Source organism: Mustela lutreola, chromosome 7 (assembly GCF_030435805.1).
Source record: "Mustela lutreola isolate mMusLut2 chromosome 7, mMusLut2.pri, whole genome shotgun sequence".
NCBI classification, from domain to species: Eukaryota; Metazoa; Chordata; class Mammalia; order Carnivora; family Mustelidae; genus Mustela; species Mustela lutreola.
The window spans coordinates 80,250,931-80,270,519 of record NC_081296.1 but is presented as its reverse complement, the minus strand read 5'-3'; the positions used below and the strand labels follow the sequence as shown (position 1 = coordinate 80,270,519).

The 19,589-nt window shown below is 44.5% G+C and overlaps 1 protein-coding gene across 2 annotated transcripts; it reads left to right on the top strand.

The window, feature by feature from the left end:
• The first annotated feature begins 9,296 nt into the window (after positions 1–9,296).
• Positions 9,297–19,205, top strand: HAUS4 (HAUS augmin like complex subunit 4). 2 transcript variants are annotated; one of them, XM_059181628.1, is made up of 10 exons: positions 9,297–9,499; positions 11,262–11,347; positions 13,285–13,427; positions 13,518–13,649; positions 14,122–14,256; positions 15,777–15,873; positions 16,876–17,021; positions 17,162–17,292; positions 18,513–18,581; positions 18,726–19,205. In XM_059181628.1, the coding sequence occupies exons 2-10, from the start codon at positions 11,293–11,295 to the stop codon at positions 18,907–18,909; spliced, it is 1,092 nt and encodes a 363-aa protein (XP_059037611.1). In that variant the 5' UTR covers positions 9,297–9,499; positions 11,262–11,292; the 3' UTR covers positions 18,910–19,205. The 2 variants fall into 2 exon arrangements, with proteins under 2 accessions (XP_059037611.1, XP_059037612.1); XM_059181629.1 differs by having other exon boundaries at positions 9,297–9,553.
• The last annotated feature ends 384 nt before the right edge of the window (positions 19,206–19,589 follow it).

The window sequence follows — 19,589 nt, the reverse complement described above, 5'->3', positions numbered from 1 at the left end:
AGAACATCTGAAAGGACAGAACAGACTTAGAGCCAAGCAGGGTGTGACTTTAGAGAGAACCCAGTGACCTCATTTTACCAAATGAAGAAATAGTAACAGTGATAATGGCATTTACCCAAGGTCATGCAGCTGGAAAATGACTTTCCCGCTTTTGAAGACTAACAGCTTATTTCCCCTCTTCCCTCCCACCTCAGCTCTCATCCTCATCACAGGGACTCCCACAGCACAAGCAAACTGTAAATTAGATCAGCCCTTCATTATGATAAATAATTAGGGAAAGTTTTAATGGGAAAGCCAGGGAATCCAAGAGACATTAATGAAAACTTTGGTTCTTTTTAGTGCTTCCCCCACCCCCGGCCCGCTAATTTGAATTAGCAATAGTCTAAAAGACCTTTAAAAGCACACTAGGAGGGCGCCTGGGTGGCTCAGTGGGTTAAGCTGCTGCCTTGGCTCAGGTCGTGATCTCAGGGTCCTGGGATCAAGTCCCGCATCGGGCTCTCTGCTCAGCAGGGAGCCTGCTTCCTCCTCTCTCTCTCTGCCTGCCTCTCTGCCTACTTGTAATCTCTCTCTGTCAAATAAATAAATAAAATCTTAAAAAAAAAAAAAAAGCACACTAGGAGAAGCAAAGGATGGAGCACCTAGGTGGCTCAGTTGGTTAAGCATCTGCCTTAGGCTCAGGTCATGATCCCAGTGTCCCGGGATCAAGTCCCACATGGGGCTCCCTGTCAGCAGGGAGCCTGCTTTTCCCTCTCTCTGCCTGCCACTCCCCCTGCTTGTGCGTGCTCTCTCCCTGTGTCAAATAAGTCAATCAAATCTTAAAAAAAAAAAAAAAAAAACAGGGGTGCCTGGGTGGCTCAGTGGATTGACCCTCTGTCTTCGGCTCGGGTCACAATCTCGGGGTCCTGGGATTGAGCCCCACATCGGGCTCTCTGCTTAGCGGGGAGCCTGCTTCCCCCCACCCCCCGCCCCTGCCTGCCTCTCTGCCTACTTGTGATCTCTCTCTGTCAAATAAATAAATAAAATCTTTAAATTTAAAAAAAAAAAAGCAAAGGAAAGACTCTGCAGGAGAGTCTCTGCCCTTGAGGAGGTCACGCTCTAGCCAGGGAGACAAGTACACACATAAAATGCCTTGAGAAGATTACAAGCAACATGTCACCAAGTGCAAAGTAATTGATTGTTACAAAGGAAAGACCTAATGCTTCAGGGGACCAATGACAGGGGGAGACTTTATTGGGCTTTCAATGTAGATCAGAAGGTGGCTGCCCTGAATGCATTCTTTGGCCTACTGGGAGTTATTTTTGATAATACCAATTTGAAACCTCGTTGAGGAGGGGGAAAATGCCAACTAACAAATGTAGAAAGAATGACACAATTGGGAGAACAGCATTTTGAGAACTTGAATACATGACTGATCCTGGCAGAGATTAATAATTGGAGTTATGACAAGAGAAACTGTTGGTGGACAGCTGGACATTGCCAAGTAACCTCTCAGTGCATGGTCTTGGCATCACTCATTTCCTGGAACAGGTCTTGGTGTCATTAACCAGCCTACCAGTTCTGGTGTGAGGCAAACATATAACCCCACAGTGTTATATAGTCTAGCTGCTCTGCTCCCTGCAGAGAGGTGTTAGAGTTAAGAGTTTACAGGCAGTGCTGGGAACAAAGTAAAGGATGCCAAGAGGAAGCAGCTAGATGCACCTAGAAAGGGAGGCATTCTGCAGGGCCACTGGCTAACTCTCTTCAGCAAGTCAGTATGATTTTTTTTCTTTTTTTAAAATTTAAATTCAATAAGCGTGTACCTTCAGCACAGGGCTCGGGTCATGATCCCAGTGTCCTGGGATCTAGCCCCACATCGGGATCCACTCCCCCTGCTTGTGTTCCCTCTCTCGCTGTCTCTTTCTGTCAAATAGGTGGATAAAATCTTTAAAAAACAATTAATTCAATTAGCCAACATATAGTACATCATTATTTTCAGAGGTAAGTTCAATAATTCATCAGTTGCATAGAACACCCAGTGCTCATCACGTTGTGTGCCCTCTTAATGCCCATCACCCAGTTACCCCATACCCCTACCCACCTCCCCTCCAGCAACCCTCAGCTTGTTTTCAAATCCGTATGATTTTTTTTTCTTTTTAAAAGACTTTGTTTATTTATTTGACAGCAAGAGAGATCACAGGCAGAGATGCAGGCAGGGGATGGCGGGGGAAGCAGGCTCCCCACTGAGCAGAGAGCCCAATGCAGGGCTCAATCCCAGGACCTTGAGATCATGACCTGAGCTGAAGGCAGAGGCTTAACCTGCTGAGCCACTCAGGTGCCCCCCAAATCCGTATGATTTTCAAAAAATGCAAAACTGCTAGATTGGAGAGACTTAAGCTATCTAATAACGATACAATCCGGGGTCCTAGATTCCCTCTGGGTGACTCAGTCCATTAATCGTCTGCCTTCGGATCAAGTCTTGATCTCCGGGTCCTGGGATCGAGCACCGCACCTGGTTTCCTGCTCCTTGGGAAGCCTGTTTCTTTCTCTCCCACTCCCCCTGCTTGTGTTCCTTCTCTTGCTGTGTGTCTGTCAGAAAAATAAATAAAATAAAAAAGATATTTGGAGGGGCACTTGGGTGGCTCAGTTAAGCATCTGCCTTCGGCTCAGGTAATAATCCCTAGGTCCTGGAATTGAGCCCCGTTTTGGGCTTCCTGCTCTGCCTTCCGCTCCCCCTGCTTGTACTCTCTCTCTCTCTCTCTCTCTCTGTCAAATAAATAAATAAATTCTGAAAAAGGAAAAAAAAAGATATTTGGAGTCAACTGGAAAATTTTTTATATGGACAGGGAATTAGATGAAGTGAGAATTTACTGAGATGGAAAGGTCAAAATCATTAACAAAATGCCAGTTCTGAAACCAGTACAGGGGACTTGTATTTTGTTTTCACAATGTCTATATATGTATAGAAAAAAAAAGAACTGAAAGGATATGCATTAAGGTGTTAACAGTGGTGATCTCTGAGTGAGAGAGTCTGTTTTATTGTTGTTGGCCTACATTTTCTATTTTTATACAATGCACGTGTCCTGCCTCTGTAGTAATAATAAGCTGTTGCAAATAAAATAACTGGTTGCCAACATTTACAATTCAGGAGATTTCACATAAAAATCTGGATATTGTATATGAAGAATGGGGTTTCTAAGGTTTTTTGAATAATCAAAAGATTTATCACCCTCCCCCCCCACCCCACCCCCGGCCCAGTGTCCAAAGGCAGCAACTAGTTGGAACCAAGTGATGTCTGCTCCTTTATTGAATGTATTGTCTCCTTCCATTTGTCACAGTCCCTACCACTGTGTGTGCTTCCCAGCCTGCTTACCTGCCTGGCTGCTGTAGACTTTTGATGATTTCTATGATCCTGATAGGCTCTCCATCCACAGAGCCTCCCATTAATAATCATTTGAAGGTTATCAATAAATTAGTTTTGAAATGCTGCCCAAGAAAAACATCCATTCCAGAATGACCTATGGCTGGCTTTTTCATCGCTGTTGTTTTAAGATTTAATTTTTTGAGAGAGAGAGAGAGAGAGTGTGTGTGGAGGAAGGGGCACAGGGAGAGGGAGAATCTCAAGCAGACTCCCCACTGAGTGTGGAGCCCCATACAGGGCTCAATCTTGTGACCCTGAGATAATGGCCTGCGCTGAAATCAAGAGTCAGATGCTTAATCGACTGAGCCACCTAAGCCCCCTATGCTTTTTTTTTTTTTTAATAAGGCAACCCAGTCATGGGAAATCCAGCTGTAATACTTAATCTACTTAGCTACCATGGTTGCAAACTGTAAATTAGTTTAGCAAAATTTCTCTTTGCTAAATGGAATTTAGAAAGTGCACTTAATTGCTAACTTCCTCAAGCTTTTGCCTTTTTTTTTTTTTTTTTTTTTTTTGCCATAACACCTTAATCTCAGGAGGCATTTCAAAATTCACAATGTATGTTCTTCCCAAGCATGAAACTCCAAATGCCCTTTGGTTGGTCTGTTTCTCCCCCTGGTTCTGTTACAGTTTTTAAAGGAGAAAATCTCTTTCATATGCAGCTCAGTATGAGACAGTGTCCTCATCAGTTTAAAATCCAGAGAAATACTTTTATCAGCCTGGCCCATGTTTTCTCATTACAGCAGCACACTCAATCCTTATAACAAGAACTGCACACGTTGTGCCTCATGTCTAGCTTTTCAAAAATGACACTAGTCTTCTTCTGAATCAATTTCCTTTACTGTCTCATATTCCTTTGGTAAAAATTGTTTCAATCTGTCCCATTTTTTTGAGCCAAATTTCTTAGCTTCTCTTTGAGATCCAAAATGTCCTATCAGGCCTTATTTATATACTAGTTCACAATGGTGTCGTGTCTCAAAGTAAAACCAGGCTCATTTCAGTTTGTATAACAAAATTTCCATGAAGAGACAGGCAACCCTTGGAGCTACGAGGGGGCTGGGTTTGAAATCCCCTTGGAATGATTAAGCAATTGAAAAATGGCAAATTATGAACATTTGTTCTAAAATTTTCTTTTGATGTCATAGGTTGATTACATATTTTCTTTATCCACTTGTTTCCTCCTTAAATCATGTACTTACAATGGGCATGGAATTTCCTAGCTTAATCATCAATAGTTGTGTCTCTGAATACCTTCATTTTCCAGTGAACACCCTTGAAAATAATTCTAAAACCTCTTGACTGCCTGTAAATTTTATTCCTGAAACTGGTTTCTGGGTCCATAATATAAATATATTCTTGCTACTTGTCTTCGGTTACTTTCAAAGTGGTATGGCTCTTTTTCTTTTCCTTTCTTTTTTTAAAATTTTCTGAACAATTGCTCAGTTAAGTGTGGTTCCACAGTCCAACAGCTATTTTAACATCCTGGCTTTGAAACTGGTTATTTAAGCCTAAATTTTCCATGTGAGACCATATTCTACCTGAAAGTTTCCATTAGTTTGATAAATAGGATATGTACTAAATACTCACCTGAAATTTCTATCTTTGTGGCACCATTTTGTTTCCCAGCTAGAGTGTGGGAGGCAGAGTCCTTGTAGGTGTTCTCAGCAAATCTCCGTTCTTCTCTGTAATTCTAAACAACGCAGCAAAGGAACATCCAAGTCTGAAAGGTTAAGCAAACTTTTTCTCAGGCTTCCATTTACATTTATCATCAAGTCAAAAACATACGCGTTCATATTTTTTGGATACTGGATCGAGAGCAATGTCTTCCAGAAAGTAGAACTAAATTGTGGGCAGGAGTTTGCCTAATTTATCTTTCTACGCCCTCCCCCCGCCCCCAATTCCCTGCAGGAATCTAGCTCAGGAATACTTCTGAGCATGTTCTTGGCTTTATCATTAAAGAACATTTAAGACGTGAGCGATTGTATTTTGCATATGGCATAGCAGAATGTGAGATGAACAACACTGATGAAGAGACAGGCCCATAAAGGTCAAGCATTCCACTGAACAAACAAAACTATATAAGGAATTAGCATTGTGGGGGTAGTCAAAATTCACTCCTGCTTGCTGCAGGATGCCAAGCACCAAGATAGGTAACTTAGGGTCATGGAGGAAACACCTCCTTAACTACAAACCCAAACAAGTGAAGGGTTTTTTTGGTTGTTTTTTTGTTTTGTTTTGTTTTTAAGATTTTATTTATTTGACAGAGAGAGATCACAAGTAGGCAGAGAGGCAGGCAGAGAGAGCAAGGAGGAAGCAGGCTCTCCACGGAGTAGAGAGCCCGATGTGGGGCTCAATCCCAGGACCCTGGGATCATGACCTGAGCTACCCAGGCACCCCCCAAACAAGTGAAGGTTTTTAAGAGGATTCTGTACTACGTCTCAGCAATAAAAAGATATGAACTAAAAAAATGGATTATTGATACTAGCAACAACATGTATGAATTGCAAAATTATGCTGAGTGAAAGAAGCCAGACAAAAAAGAGTACATCTTTATTTGATTCCGTTTATATAAAATTCTAGTGAGTGTGGGCTAATCTATAGTGAGAGCAGATCAGTGGTTTGGAGGGGCCTGAGAGAATTACAAAAGCACACAAGTAAACATTTAGGGGTGATGCCTATGTTTACTATCTTGATTGTGGTGATAGTAAGTATGTAAGGTTAAGGTTAAAACTTAATGAATTGTACATATTAAATATTGTGTGTCAAAATACCTAATTAAACTGTGTGTGTGTGTGTTCTTCGTTTTTTTTTTTTTTTTTTTTTAGTAATCTCTACACCCAATGTGGGACTCAAACTCACAACCCTGAGATCAACAGTCCCATGCTCTTCCCACTGAGCCAGCCGTGTACCCCTGTGTGCATGCTTTTTTGTTTGTTTATTTGTTTGTTTTTTAATCTGGGAGGGAAAAAAGGGAGAGAAGACGGAAGAGGGAGAGAAAAAGAATTAATTCTAGGGCTTCTCTTGCAAATCTTACTTGCTCAAGGACACCAGATGGTGTGTGATTGTAAGATCTTTTTTCAGTACTTTGCTGCAGTTTTTATCACCAACATGGTCTATAGGCTCAGTGTTCTAGTCTTACGCAGAACTGGCCTGTACAGCCCCCTTCCCTTCAGCCAGTCCCATCTCCTTTTGAACCCAGAAGGCAACTTGGACTTCCTGTCTCTGCTTCTGCTTGCTGAGATGTTTCCTCCACCCTAAATGATCCAAATTTTCTCTCTTTTATGCCCAGTTAAGATAAGATTGATTTCACAGTCTTTCCTATCCATTCCTGCAGAAAGGGTTTTGTAACTTCTCTTAAGTTTCTCTAGTTTATTTTTTTCTCAATTTATTTTTTTGAAGATTTTATTTATTTGTCAAAGAGAGAGAGAGAGGTGGCACAAGCAGGGGGAGCGGCAGGCAGAGGGAGAAGCAGGCTCCCCGCTGAGCAAAGAGCCCAATGTGGGGCTCCATTCCAGGATGTTAGGACCTGGGCCAAAGGCAGATGCTTAACTGACCGAGCCACACAGGCAGGTGTCCCAAGTTTCTCAAGTATTTATAATCTAAACTGCTTTTTTGACACCTTTTTGCTGCCTTGTATTATTTGCTTTTCATGTGCATGTCTTAATCTTCTCAACTAGATTATGAACTTCCTCAGGGCAGGGACTGGGTCATATTTATCTCTGTGTCTCCCCAAGGCGTTTAATACGTGCTCAGTAAGTGTCAATTTTTAAATACCTCACTCCGATAGTCTTCCCACAGCACTTTCTCAGCCATTATCTCATTTGATCATTACATCAACACTCCGAGATTGGAGGAGCTAGAAATATGTTATTTCCTCCTTCTGACAAATAAGGAACCTTAAGCCCAAGGTTATTGAGAGAGGGAGAGAGCGAGAGAGAGAGAAATGGAATAGATAATTGCATAGGACGGTTTGATCTGATTCAAGGCTTCCCATGGCTCTCCCCCTCCCCTCCTTTCTACCCTACCTGAAGACAGTCCCCTCTCTGCACACTTCTCCCATTCTCCAAGTCCTTTAGAGCTGTTTAGCCAAAGTATCCTATTATAAAAAAAAAAAAAGTACCCTATTATAAAACCGGACAACTATGAGACATGAAATTTCAGTTGATTTCTGATCATCTCTGAGTCACCAAAGCATGCTTGCTATTTTGTTCCAAGTATCGTTTGTTAGGAACATTATGCCTGATATTTAATGATGCCGCACCACAGAGCTGAGGAAGCATAAATGATTTTTAAAAGCCGTAGAAAATGACAACACTTTAATATTAAGCATGAAAGGTGGCAGCTGACAAGATGACCAGAGATATAAAATTTCTGCTCTGGATCACATTATCCCTCTAAGTATTGCTAGTAGAACTCTCTAGTTGGTACTAAAGGAAACGATGAAATTCTCTACCACTCTACATGCCTAACCGAGGCTCCTTCCCCACCACCCCAGACTATCAGCTTCTCTGATGCAAGAGATTTAAGAAACTTAGTGTAATTTACTTAGTATCAAATACTATTTTTTTTTAAAAGATTTTATTTATTTATTTATTTGTCAGAGAGAGAGCAAGCGAGAGCAAGCACAGGCAGACAGAGTGTAAGGCAGAGTCAGAGGGAGAAGCAGGCTCCCTGCGGAGCAAGGAGCCCGATGTGGGACTCGATCCCAGGACGCTGGGACCATGACCCGAGCCGAAGGCAGCAGCTTAACCAACTGAGCCACCCAGGCGCCCCTCAAATACTATTTTTGAAATAATTCCCTTAATGACTACATTCCAGTCCACTTTGAAAATAAGGTGGGAGAGGTAATTGTTCCCCTCCTGCCTTGCGACCTCCTGCTCAGATCCCTCTTCGGCTGAAAGCAGTCAGAGAATATGGAACCCTGAAATACTGGTCTATATAGGGTGTCAAAAAGCAGAATGTGCATCTGGGGGGCAAATGGAAGACATTTAGCTCATTGGTCTAGAGATGGCCAGTGACCCAGTCTGGCCAATGAGACATAGGGGAAAGTCTGCTGGGTACTTTGGGAAAGGTTTTCTTCCTTGACTGAAGGCTCCTCTCCTTCCTTCTTGCTTGGGATGCTGTTGAGTTGGATGTGCTTCTTGGATTTCTGCAACGACCCTGTGACCATGAGGGAACTGCAGAGAACTACAAAGAACACTGTCCACAGAACAGTTAAAATGCTCTGGAACCTTCAGCTCCAGATTTATTCTTAAGCAAACAATAAATGCCCCTATAGTTTAAAAAGGAGGCAGGGAAGGTAGGAGGGAGGGAGGAAGAGCGAGAGAGAGCACAAGTGACAGAACTAGCGAGCTGAAGGATGAGAGATAATGGATAGGTTAGAGAGCCTGGGGCAGGAAATTAGAGAAAAAGCTAACCTTGGGGGCTGTGCCAGAGCTAAGAGGCTGGCAGGCTCAGTGTGGGCAGGAGGTCTGGGAAGGTTCAGAGGGCCACTGGGTCAAGTTTAGACGCTGTGAGCTGCGACCTCAAACAAGTTACTTAATTTCCTAGCGCCTTAGTTTTCCCCTCTGTAAAATGGGTATGATTGTGACTTCCTCATAGGCCACTGTAGAAACTTACAAGAGATCTAAGGGAGGAATGGCAAGTAAACCCTTGCTTGACACAGTTCCTGACTCACTGTAGGCCCTCAATAAATGTTAGCAATCATTACCATTTTTCTCAACATTTGCCCTCAGCAAGGGGGAGGTACTCAGAAAAAGGGGCCAAGAGTCCCTACAGGCTCTAATAGCCGGGTTCCCAGGCGGTTGAGGACCCAGGGCTAGCGCTCGGCGGGGGGCGGACCCGCTGTTCCCGCCTCGAGCGTGGCCCCGCCCCTCTTCCCCTCTCTGGAGGACTCGCGCGCACTTCGGGCCTTTCGCGTACCTCCCCCGACCTTCCCGCGCGGTCCTCCCGGGCCTATCTTCCCCCAGCCTCAGCGGCCGGCCCGAGTGAGAGGTTCCGGAGCTCGGGCGCGGGCGTGGTTTCGGGGTCGACGCTTCGGGCCAGCTCGCCCCAGCCGGCTCCGTACGGCCGCGGGAACTTCAGGGGCCCTCGCGTGTGCAGGTTTGCCTCGGAGAGTCGGCGGGCCGCGCTGAGGGGAGGCGGAGTGCTGGGAGGGTTAGTGCCGGCCCCTGGCCGCCGCGGCCGCCCTCGCCCTTGGGAATCCTTGGCTGCCCAGACAGAAGGGAAGTAGGCGCCGGAGAGCCCGCTCTGCATTTTGATTCATCTCGGGCCCTGTGAGGGTCACATCTTGTGAAAATACCTGTAAAATCAATTTAACGTTCAGTGCAGCGTGTAAAGACAGCTCTAAGAATTTAAAAGACGCCTGAGTCAGAACATTTAAATGCTTGGGTCCCTGTAGCAGCGTTTTAACACGTCTGAGTGCAGAGGGTGGAGAATCAAGCCTGATCGCCGCCTTCGTTCACGCCCTGTAACATTTTAAAAGGGTAAAGAAAGGCACCCCAAGAAAACCCAAGTGGGCAGTTCCCCTAGGGAGGGAAGAACAGCTGACTTTTAAATTTTGTGTTGGTCCTCATTTCTGTGTGAAATTTGCCTGTAGAACTTAGGTCAACGATAAACAGAATTGTTAAAACACTGGGCTTAACTAACTAGTGGGTTTTGTTGACAGGTCGATTGTGTTGTTAATTCTCGGTGTCTCAGCCAAGGCAAGATTCATTTATCTCCGTTCTGCAGGTGGAAAAAAGTTTGGCATGAAAAACAAAAAATGTTTCCCTTAAATTCACACAGAAGGAACTGCAGAGCTGCAAATTAAGTCTTAGCATTCCGACTCCTCATCTGTGTTCCCCTCTGGACGAAGTTGCAAAATAAATGAGTACTTACTTTGATGCTGCTCATAAAGCGAGGGAGTAAACCAAATGTTCTGTGAACTTAAAGTGTTAAATCATAATAACCTTCGATGTCTTGTGCTTTGGGAGACTCAGCTGCCCTTTGGAGTTGATATCTTACAGAGAGGAGTGGGTGGAGCAAAAAAAAAAAAAAAAAAAGAAAAGAAAAAAAAAGAGGAACATCACCTCAAGGGAAAAATTTAGTCTCCAGAGCCCACAGAATGCCCACCTTTGCTTCCCCTTTGTGTTGATGTCATACTTTTCAGTGTACTCCGTGTTCTGGCAAAACACCTGACAGCTCCCATCCCAGCCTCAGCTGCATTAACCACACTCTTGCCTTGTTCTTTTGGTACTGACCTTCCTGTCAGTCTTCTTGTCAAGCTCTTTACTTAAGGTGCTCCTTACTAATGCTGTTATGTGAAAAGCAGTTGTTGTTTAAGTGCGGAATGATTTGTCACTCCTGAAGGATGATTCTAGAGTTAATGATCAAAAACTACCAACAGATTTTAGATGAAAGGACAAGTTAAAGAAGCTCAAGAAACTATTTTGTGGAATTTGATAGCGGAGTTATTTGACTTGGGGGAAAAAGCGGACATTGGATGCCCCCCCCCCCTTTCCCCAGTTCACTCATAACTGGAAAGCAGCAGCTCAGGTTTAACTTAGACATAATGTTGAGGGGAGGGGAGCATCCTTCTGTTTAGTGAATTGGAAAATTTTCTTTCTGAAGGAGGCTCCTTTTTTGACAGCTTGGAACAAGTGGAAACGTTTATGTGCTTAGAATGCAAATGGTTTTGCCACTTATAAGTCTGCCCTTAAAACTTGTAGAGGAGCTTGGGACCCAGGGTGTGTGATATAGTCTCTCCCTGTAAGAGGCTTCCCTGTGGTTCTTCCCCAGGTTGCAGACAACAGAAATGTGAACCCAAGGTAGTTTTCTTGAAGAAGCCACCCAACTTACTCACTCCTTGTTCTCTTTCACTCAGTTCTACACATTAAGAACCTCGAGAAAATCAGATGGCATCCGGGGATTTCTGCTTACCCGGAGAAGGGATGGAAATACTCCAACAAGGTAAGGAGGCCATTTGAAGGACGTTTGATGACTTACCCAGGGAGGTCGGAGCCAGATTCTTGCTTTCTATAATAAAAAGGATTTATAAAGTTCACCAGTATGGTTTGTCACATAAAATCCAAAGTTTCTGGGGGAAACTAGGATACATGAAGACTCTTGGACACTCTCTTATTAGAAAACAGACAACACCGGCTCCTCTTAAGTACTCCTGTTAAGTACCCACCTGTGCAGTAGACTAAAAACTCAAGTTGCTTCAGTGCTGTGTCAGCAGGCATAACCTGAAGAGAAGAGTGGCCAGCAAACTCTGTGAAGAAGGCTTCCTTCCTACCTGGGTCTTGAATTTTCTCATATCTTGTACTCCAAAATCTCAGATCCTAACGTATCTTGAATTCTTCCCCTATCTCAAACCCTTTCTATATCTTGACTCCTTCTGTAACTTGAATTCTTTTCCTATCTCAAAGCCTTTCTATATCTTGAATCCTTCAAGAACTTGAATCTTCTATATTTTGAACATTGCCATGTTGATCTTTCAGTGCCTGAGGGGGAGAAAAAAGGGAGAGTTCTTATTTTCCAAAAGGACTTTCTCATGGTCCAAAGAATGAAAGTTTGTTTGGTAAGTAGGAATGAAACAGAAGACCACAGCAGAAAGCATGTAGGAATAAGAGATGGAAAGAGAGGCCCTTGGGCTGATGGAATAACTACAGGATCCCAGTTTCTTGCACTTTTTCTCATGTTTGTGCTGCTCTGAATCTACTTGGGTTACTCACCTCTCTTTACAATAAAAATTTAGTTCAGTTTTTTTTTTTTTTTTTTTTAAAAGATTTTATTTATTTATTTGACAGAGAGAAATCACAAGTAGATGGAGAGGCAGGCAGAGAGAGAGAGAGAGGGAAGCAGGCTCTCAGCAGAGAGCCCGATGTGGGACTCGATCCCAGGACTCCGAGATCATGACCTGAGCCGAAGGCACCGGCTTAACCCACTGAGCCACCCAGGCGCCCCTTAGTTCAGTTTTTCAGTTAGTCCTGAGTATACCTTCTTGCAGTCTTGCTTATGCAACTAGAGAACACATCCAAAGTTGGAACTTTACCTTTGGAGTTTTTTTCCCCCCCTTCCTCAAGAATTCTAGTTATTCTGTGTGAATGAGACATTTGGAGTACTATGGTGACCCCTACCAAAAGGTCCCTTTTTCCTGATTGTCTCTATTACTTTCTTTTTCTTTTCTTTTTTTTTTTAAAGATTTTATTTATTTATTCGACAGAGAGAGATCACAAGTAGGCAGAGAGAGAGAGAGGAGGAAGCAGGCTCCCTGTTGAGCACAGAGCCCGACGCGGGACTCAATCCCAGGACCCTGAGATCATGACCCGAGCCGAAGGCAGCGGCCCAACCCACTGAGCCACCCAGGGACCCCAAATATACTTCATTTTCTAAGCTCTTGGTTTCATTAGTGATTCATTACCTAATTCTTGATTAATATCTTTATGTGTATGTGTTAGTGTGTATATATAGGTGCTTGTTACCTTTGAATATTGCCTCGAGTTTATTTGTGGGTTTTTTTTTAATATTTTATTTATTTATTTGACAGACAGAGATCTCAAGGAGGCAGAGAGGCAGGCAGGGGCGGGGTGGGGGGGCGGGAAAGAAAGCAGGTTCCCTGCTGAGCAGACAGGCCAATGCGGGGCTCTATCCCAGGATCCTGGGATCATGACCTGAGCCGAGAAGGCAGAGGCTTTAACCCACTGAGCCACCCAGGTGCCGCTATGGGGTGGTTTTTTTTTTTGAACATTTCGTTATATTTCAAAAACTTCCCTACCAAAAAACTAGAGGTTTTTGGAAGTGAGTATTAAGCTAAGAGTAATACTCAATTAATATAATGATACCTTCTTTGCTTTTTTTTTTTTTTAAATTTCTTTTGCCCCTGTGGGGGACATCCTATGAAGTGTGCAGCAAACAGCTTCCTCCTTGTAACCTGAGTGAAGAGGACCTGTTACGGAACCCACATTTCGGCAAACTGCTGCTGGGTCTGTCACAGCACATGGATGAGAGTGGCTTAAGCCTCACCCTGGCAAAGGAGCAGGCGCAGGTAAGAGCCCTGGGAAGAGGGATGGGAGGAGAAAGGAAAAATCTTTCAAGAGAGAAAGAGGTTCCTACCTGGGATTTTTTGGTTTCCTAGGCATGGAAGGAAGTTCGACTCCATAAGACAATATGGCTGAGGTCTGAGATTTTACAGAGAGTCATTCAAGAGCTGCTTGTGGACTACTATGTAAAGACACAAGACACAAATTTAACTTTGGACGACAAAAAGGTGAAGCAGGAGAGATGCAGTAGGGGGTGCTTACCAGCTGCAGGAGTGACCAAACCAACTATGGCTTTACCTCTTTATATGCTCTGGGGTAAATAGGAGCTTCGAGTAATAGTTATCAAAGAAGAAATGGACTCGAGGGTCCTGGCTGTCTCGGTGGGTGGAGCTTGTGACTCTTGATCTTAGGGTTGTGAGTTCAAGCCCCACAATGGGTGTAGAGATTACTTAAAACACAAAATCTTTTAAAAGAAGAAGAAATAGACTGTGTGTCTATTCTGCTATAGTTATAGCAGAAGAGGTGGGTGTGTTGTTAAGAGTTTTGAAAAGAAAGATTGATAGGAGAAGGCACTGGCAGCTGAAGGGGATAACATGTTTGAGGACTTTGAAAATGTGTGAAGAACTGGTTTATGAGGATGGAGGAGGTGGAGTGGGAGAAGTTTTATAGTAACTTCTTTTGTTTTTTATTCTCTCTCAGTTTCACGAGACCCTTGAACAGCGGCTACTCGTGACTGAACTGACACGACTATTGGGTCCCAGCCGGGAGAGGGAAATGCCTCCACTGCTGGGGCTGGAGAAGGCGGACCTTCTGGAGCTCATGCCCCGCTCAGAGGTGGGGGTTGAGCAGATACTGGGATCAAAAAAGTGAAATGGCTTAATTTCTCCCATATATTTAAACATTTTTTTGTTAGACTTTATTGTTTTTGTAAAAATGATACACATTCGTGAGGGCCAAACTCAAATAAATAAGAAAAATGTTACACAGAAGAAAGTAAAAGCTGAAATTCTACATTTAGAAATAAATACAGTATATCATATACAGCTCAGCATAAATGGTATTGTAGCCTTTATGCTTGTATAGTGAATGTAATCTGTTTTCACTTAATATATTTGGGACTTTTTTCAAGTCAATAAATAAATATAAATAAGATGATAACTTCTAACGCACACTTAACACAGTGCCAGGCACATGGTCTGTGCTCAGTGTTCTTATTATATCATAAGTTTATTTTTTAAATTATTTATTTATTTATTTGAGAGAGAGAGTGCAGATGAGGGGAGAGGCAGAGGGAGAGGGAGAGAAAATTCCAAGCCGACTCCCTGCTGAGCATGGAGCTGACTCAGGGCTCAGTCTCACAACCCTGAGATTATGACCTGAGCTGAAATCACAAGTCAGATGCTTGGGCACCTGGCTGGCTCAGTTGGTTAAGCAACTGCCTTCGGCTCAGATCATGATCCCGGAGTCCTGGGATTGAGTCCCGAATCGGGCTCCCAGCTCCATGGGGAGGCTGCTTCTCCCTCTGACCTTCACCCCTCTCATGCTCACTCTCACTCTCTCTCTCAAATAAATAAATAAACTCTAAAAAAAAAAAAAAAAGAAAAAGTCAGATGCTCAACCAACTGAGCCACCCAGGTGCCTCTATATCATCAGTTTAAATCACTGATAGGATCCCATTGTATGGGGGCGCCTGGCTGGCTCAGTGAGTAGAGCTTGCAGCTCTTGATCTCAGGGTGATGAGCTTGTGCCCCACATCGGGGGACGGGGGACAGATTACATTAAAAAAAAAAGGATTCCATTGTATGGATGTAGCATAGTTTGCTTAACCTTAATGACAGATATAGTTGTTTCCACATTTTTGCCCTTAGAAACCACACTGATAGTAACAGACTCGTTCATAGGTGTATTTGCCTTTGTATGATTACATGTTGGTATGTATTGCCAGTTCCCCACCTTTTCATTTTTTTTCCCCAAAGATTTTATTTATTTATTTATTTGACACAGAGGCAGAGAGAGAGAGATCACAAGTAGGCAGAGAGGCAGGCAGAGAGGGGGGAAGCAGACTCCCTGCTGAGCAGAGAGCCTGATGGTGGGGGTCGATCCCAGGACCCTGAGATCATGACCTGAGCCAAAGGCAGAGGCTTAACCCACTGAGCCACCCAAGTGCCCCCAACATGGGGTCTTGACCATCATTTTATTCTTTGCAAATTTGATAGGCCAATAAAAATGAATCTTCCTGTTGTCTCTTGATGCATTTTTCTTGGTTATCATTGAGTGTTACCATCTTGTACTCACTGGTGGATCTTAGTTCTAATAATCTATTTGCATCTCTCTTTTTGCTTCTGTGGTTCTAGGATTTTGTGTGGATGAGAGCTCGGCTCCCACTGGAAGTGGAGGAGCAGCTCAAAAAGAAATGTTTCACCCTACTCTGCTACCATGACCCCAGTTCAGGTAAGGGCTGGCACTCTGCTCTGTTCACACCTGACCTTCAGTGTCCCTGGTCTGCTCTTCTGCGAATAATGCTTTGAATTTTAGATTTGGGACAGAAGCTAGGAAGCACTGGAGATGCTTATTTGTTTGCTTCCTTGCTGGTAGAACACAGGCAAGGAATTGTGTGAGAACTTTTATTCAGCAAGGTACCAAGTGTCCTCTTACTGCAGGGAAGGATGAGTTCATTCATCTCTAGAGAATTGGAGTGGAATAGGGAAGAACGTTCAGGCTAATAGGTATTCCCTTAATCTTCATTTCTATGCCTTAAGAATGAAGGGCCAAATCTGGACTTAAAGGTAGGAGTGAGGGGCATGAGGCTGGCTTGGTTGGAAAAGCATGTGACTCTTGATCTCGGGGTCATGAGTTTGAGCACCATGTTGGGTGTAGAGATTATTTAAATTAAAAAAAAATAAAATAAAAAATAAGGGTAAGAGCGAAGAGAACTTTATGAGAACTAGGCCATTTTAACAGGACACCAGGAGAAAACCTAAAGAGAATTTGTAGGGCTAGATATGGGATAGTGCGCTGAAAAATAACCTCAGAAGGGCAGTAGCAATTAGGGTTTTCCTGTCTAGTCTTCTCTCTGTCTGTCTGTCTGTCTCTCTCTCTCTCTCTCTGCCCAGTGGGGAGCCTGCTTCCCCCTCTCTCTCTCTGCCTGCCTTTCTGCCTACTTCTGCTCTCTGTCAAATAAATAAATAAAATATTAAAAAAAAAAGAAAAGAAACCTTTAAAAAAATTTTATTTATTTGAGGGAGAGAGAGAGTGAGCGAGGGAGCAAGAGAGAAAGCACAAGTGGTGGTTGGGGAGAAGCAGCAGAGGAAGAGGGAGAAGCAGGTGTCCCACTGAACAGGGATCCCGATGTGGGGCTTAACCCCAGGACCCTGAAATCATGACCTGAGCCAAAGGCAGACACTTAACTGACTGAGCCACCCAGGTGCCCCAGTCCTCTGTCTCTTTGCCCAGATTCAGACGGTGAAACCTTGAAGGCAGCAAAGGTGTGGAAACTGGCAGAGGTCCTAGTGGGTGAGAAGCAGCAATGCCAGGATGCCAAGAGCCAGCAGAAGGAGCAGATGGTGCTGCTTGAGAAAAAGAGTGCTACCTATTCCCAGGTTTGTCAGGGGACTGGGATATCCCCCTCTGTCTTTTATCCTGGCCCTAGAGACTCTTTTGGGGGAGCCAAGGAGTTTTGATTTGCCTTTTTTTCTACTGACTTGTGGTTTTGCCTTCTCCCTGCCTCCTGGGGGCTCAGGTGCTTCTGCGCTGCCTTGCCTTGCTGCAGAGGCTCCTTCAGGAGCACCGGCTGAAGACTCAGTCTGAGCTGGACCGCATCAATGCCCAGTACCTAGAGATCAAGTGCAGTGCCATGATCCTTAAGCTGAGGTGAGCCATATGACCCTTGTGGGTCTCAGGAACTCTGTCTCACATACCAACCCGTCCAACCCTCTCCCTCAACTCTCTTTTCCTCTCTGCCATGCCTAACATCCTATGGGTCTTGGGTTAATGCCACACAGCAGTGGTAGCCATTGGATTACCCAGAAGTGTCCAACATTTTTTTTTTTTTTAAATTTTGGGACTCCTGGGTAGCTTAATCAATTGAACATAAGCCATCAGCTCAGGTCATGATTCCAGTGCCCTGCAATTGAGTCCCACATCAGGCTCCTTGCTCAGGGGGGAGCCTGCTTCTCCCTCTGCCTGTGGCTCCCCCTGCTTGCGTGCTCTCTCTCTGGGAAATAAATGAATAAAATATTTTTTAAAAAGATTTATTTATTTTGAGGGGCACCTGGGTGGCTCAGTTGTGAGACGTCTGCCTTGGGCTTAGGTCACGATCCCAGGATCCTGGGATTGAGCCCTGCATCAGGCTCCCTGCTCAGTGGGAGGCCTGCTTCTCCCTCTCCCACTCCCCTGCTTGTGTTCCTTTTCTCACTGTCTCTCTCTCTCTGTCAAATAAATAAATAAAATCTTTTTTTTAAATGAATAAATAAAAAGAGAGTCTCAGTTAAAAAAAAAAAAGATTTATTTTGAGAGAGCACACAAGCATGTGTGGTGGGAAGGAGCAGAGGGAGAGGGAGAGAGAGTCCCAAGTAGACTCAGCGCTGAACTTAGAGCCCAACTATGGGTTCTATCCCACAATGCGGAGATCATGACCTGAGCCAAAACCAAGAATCAGATACTTGACCGACTGTGCCACCCAGACACCCCCATTCAACATTCTTGAATCTTCTTTTATTTTTAAATATTATTTATGTATTTATTTTAGAGAGGGAGCATGCCAGCGGGTGGTTGGGGAGGGGGAGGAAGGAGCAGAGGGAGAAGGACAAACAGACCCTGCGCTGAGTGCAACTTGGAGCTGGGTCTCACCACCCTAAGCCAGAATCAAGAGTCAGACGCTCAACCAACTGAGCTACCCAGGTGCCCCTTAAGTCTTATTTTAAAGCCTGAAATAGGTGCTTTCTTGTGAGATACGTTACTCAGGAATTCAGAGGGATCTTGCTTTTCCTGTCACTGCTTAGCACACGTCTTGACCACGGGCAGGTACTGTGTCCTGTTCCTAACTCTGCTGCCGTCAGGGACCCTCAGCATTTCTTTCTTCCCTCTGTCAGGATGGAGGAGCTAAAGATCTTGTCCGACACTTACACTGCTGAGAAAGTTGAAGTTCATCGTCTCATTAGGTGAGAACTCCCAAGGGCCTGGTCCTGCTGCTCAGGGCTGGTCCCACACTCTCCACACCCATTCATGTTAACGTATTCACATTCTTGTCTGCTTGCTGAGGAACCAGATCCTTATGTTGTATCTTTTGTTCCCCGGGCATATAGGGACCGTTTGGAGGGGGCCATTCGCCTACAAGAGCAGGACATGGAGAAGTCCCGACAGGTCCTGAGCACCTATGAGGTCCTTGGGGAGGAGTTTGACAGGCTGGTAAAAGAGTACACTTGCCTCAAGCAGGCAACTGAGAACAAGCGCTGGGCCCTCCGGGAGTTTAACAAGGCCTACCGCTGACCGCTACCTCGCCGGGGTCCGGAGGTGGACTTCCACATGGGTGCGGCCTCCCCCTCCTCCTGCTTGAAAGGACCACCTCTACCTCAGGCCCACTTTTACTCCGGGAGTGTGGGGACACTTACTTGAAACACTGCAGTGGGCTAGACACCATCCTGGTTTTTCTTCCTTGTTTATAGTGACTGAGTTTCTTCTGGGAAATGGAGCAGATTTATATAATTCTGTGTGCAACTATTTGTCAGTGTCGGCCCTGTGTTATATTTGATTATCTCCTGAATAAAGTGATGATGCTTCCTTCAGGCACAGATGAAAAAAGAACATCAAAGACTAGGTGGGTGAGGAGGGGAACTGAGTGGATCCAGACAAACAGATGTGTAATGCTTACGCTAAGAGTGGGAGGTGGGAGTACCGGCCTGCCTGCCCAGAGTTTTAGAGGCCTCATTCTTGGAGAGCAGACATGGATTAAATCTGGGCTTGCTTTCGAAGAACTGTAATATCCAGAGGATGGCTGGATGCCACAGTGGATAGGGGTAGGGGATGATTCTGTCACCAAGGCTCTCAGTGGGGTGGTTAGCATAAAGCAGCAGGGCACCTAGCCCTGTTACAGGGTAGGACACAAGCCTGGTTCCTGCTGGCGTGATTTGAGGGTCACTTTTTTCTCTGAAAGCAGACAGTGGGAAGAG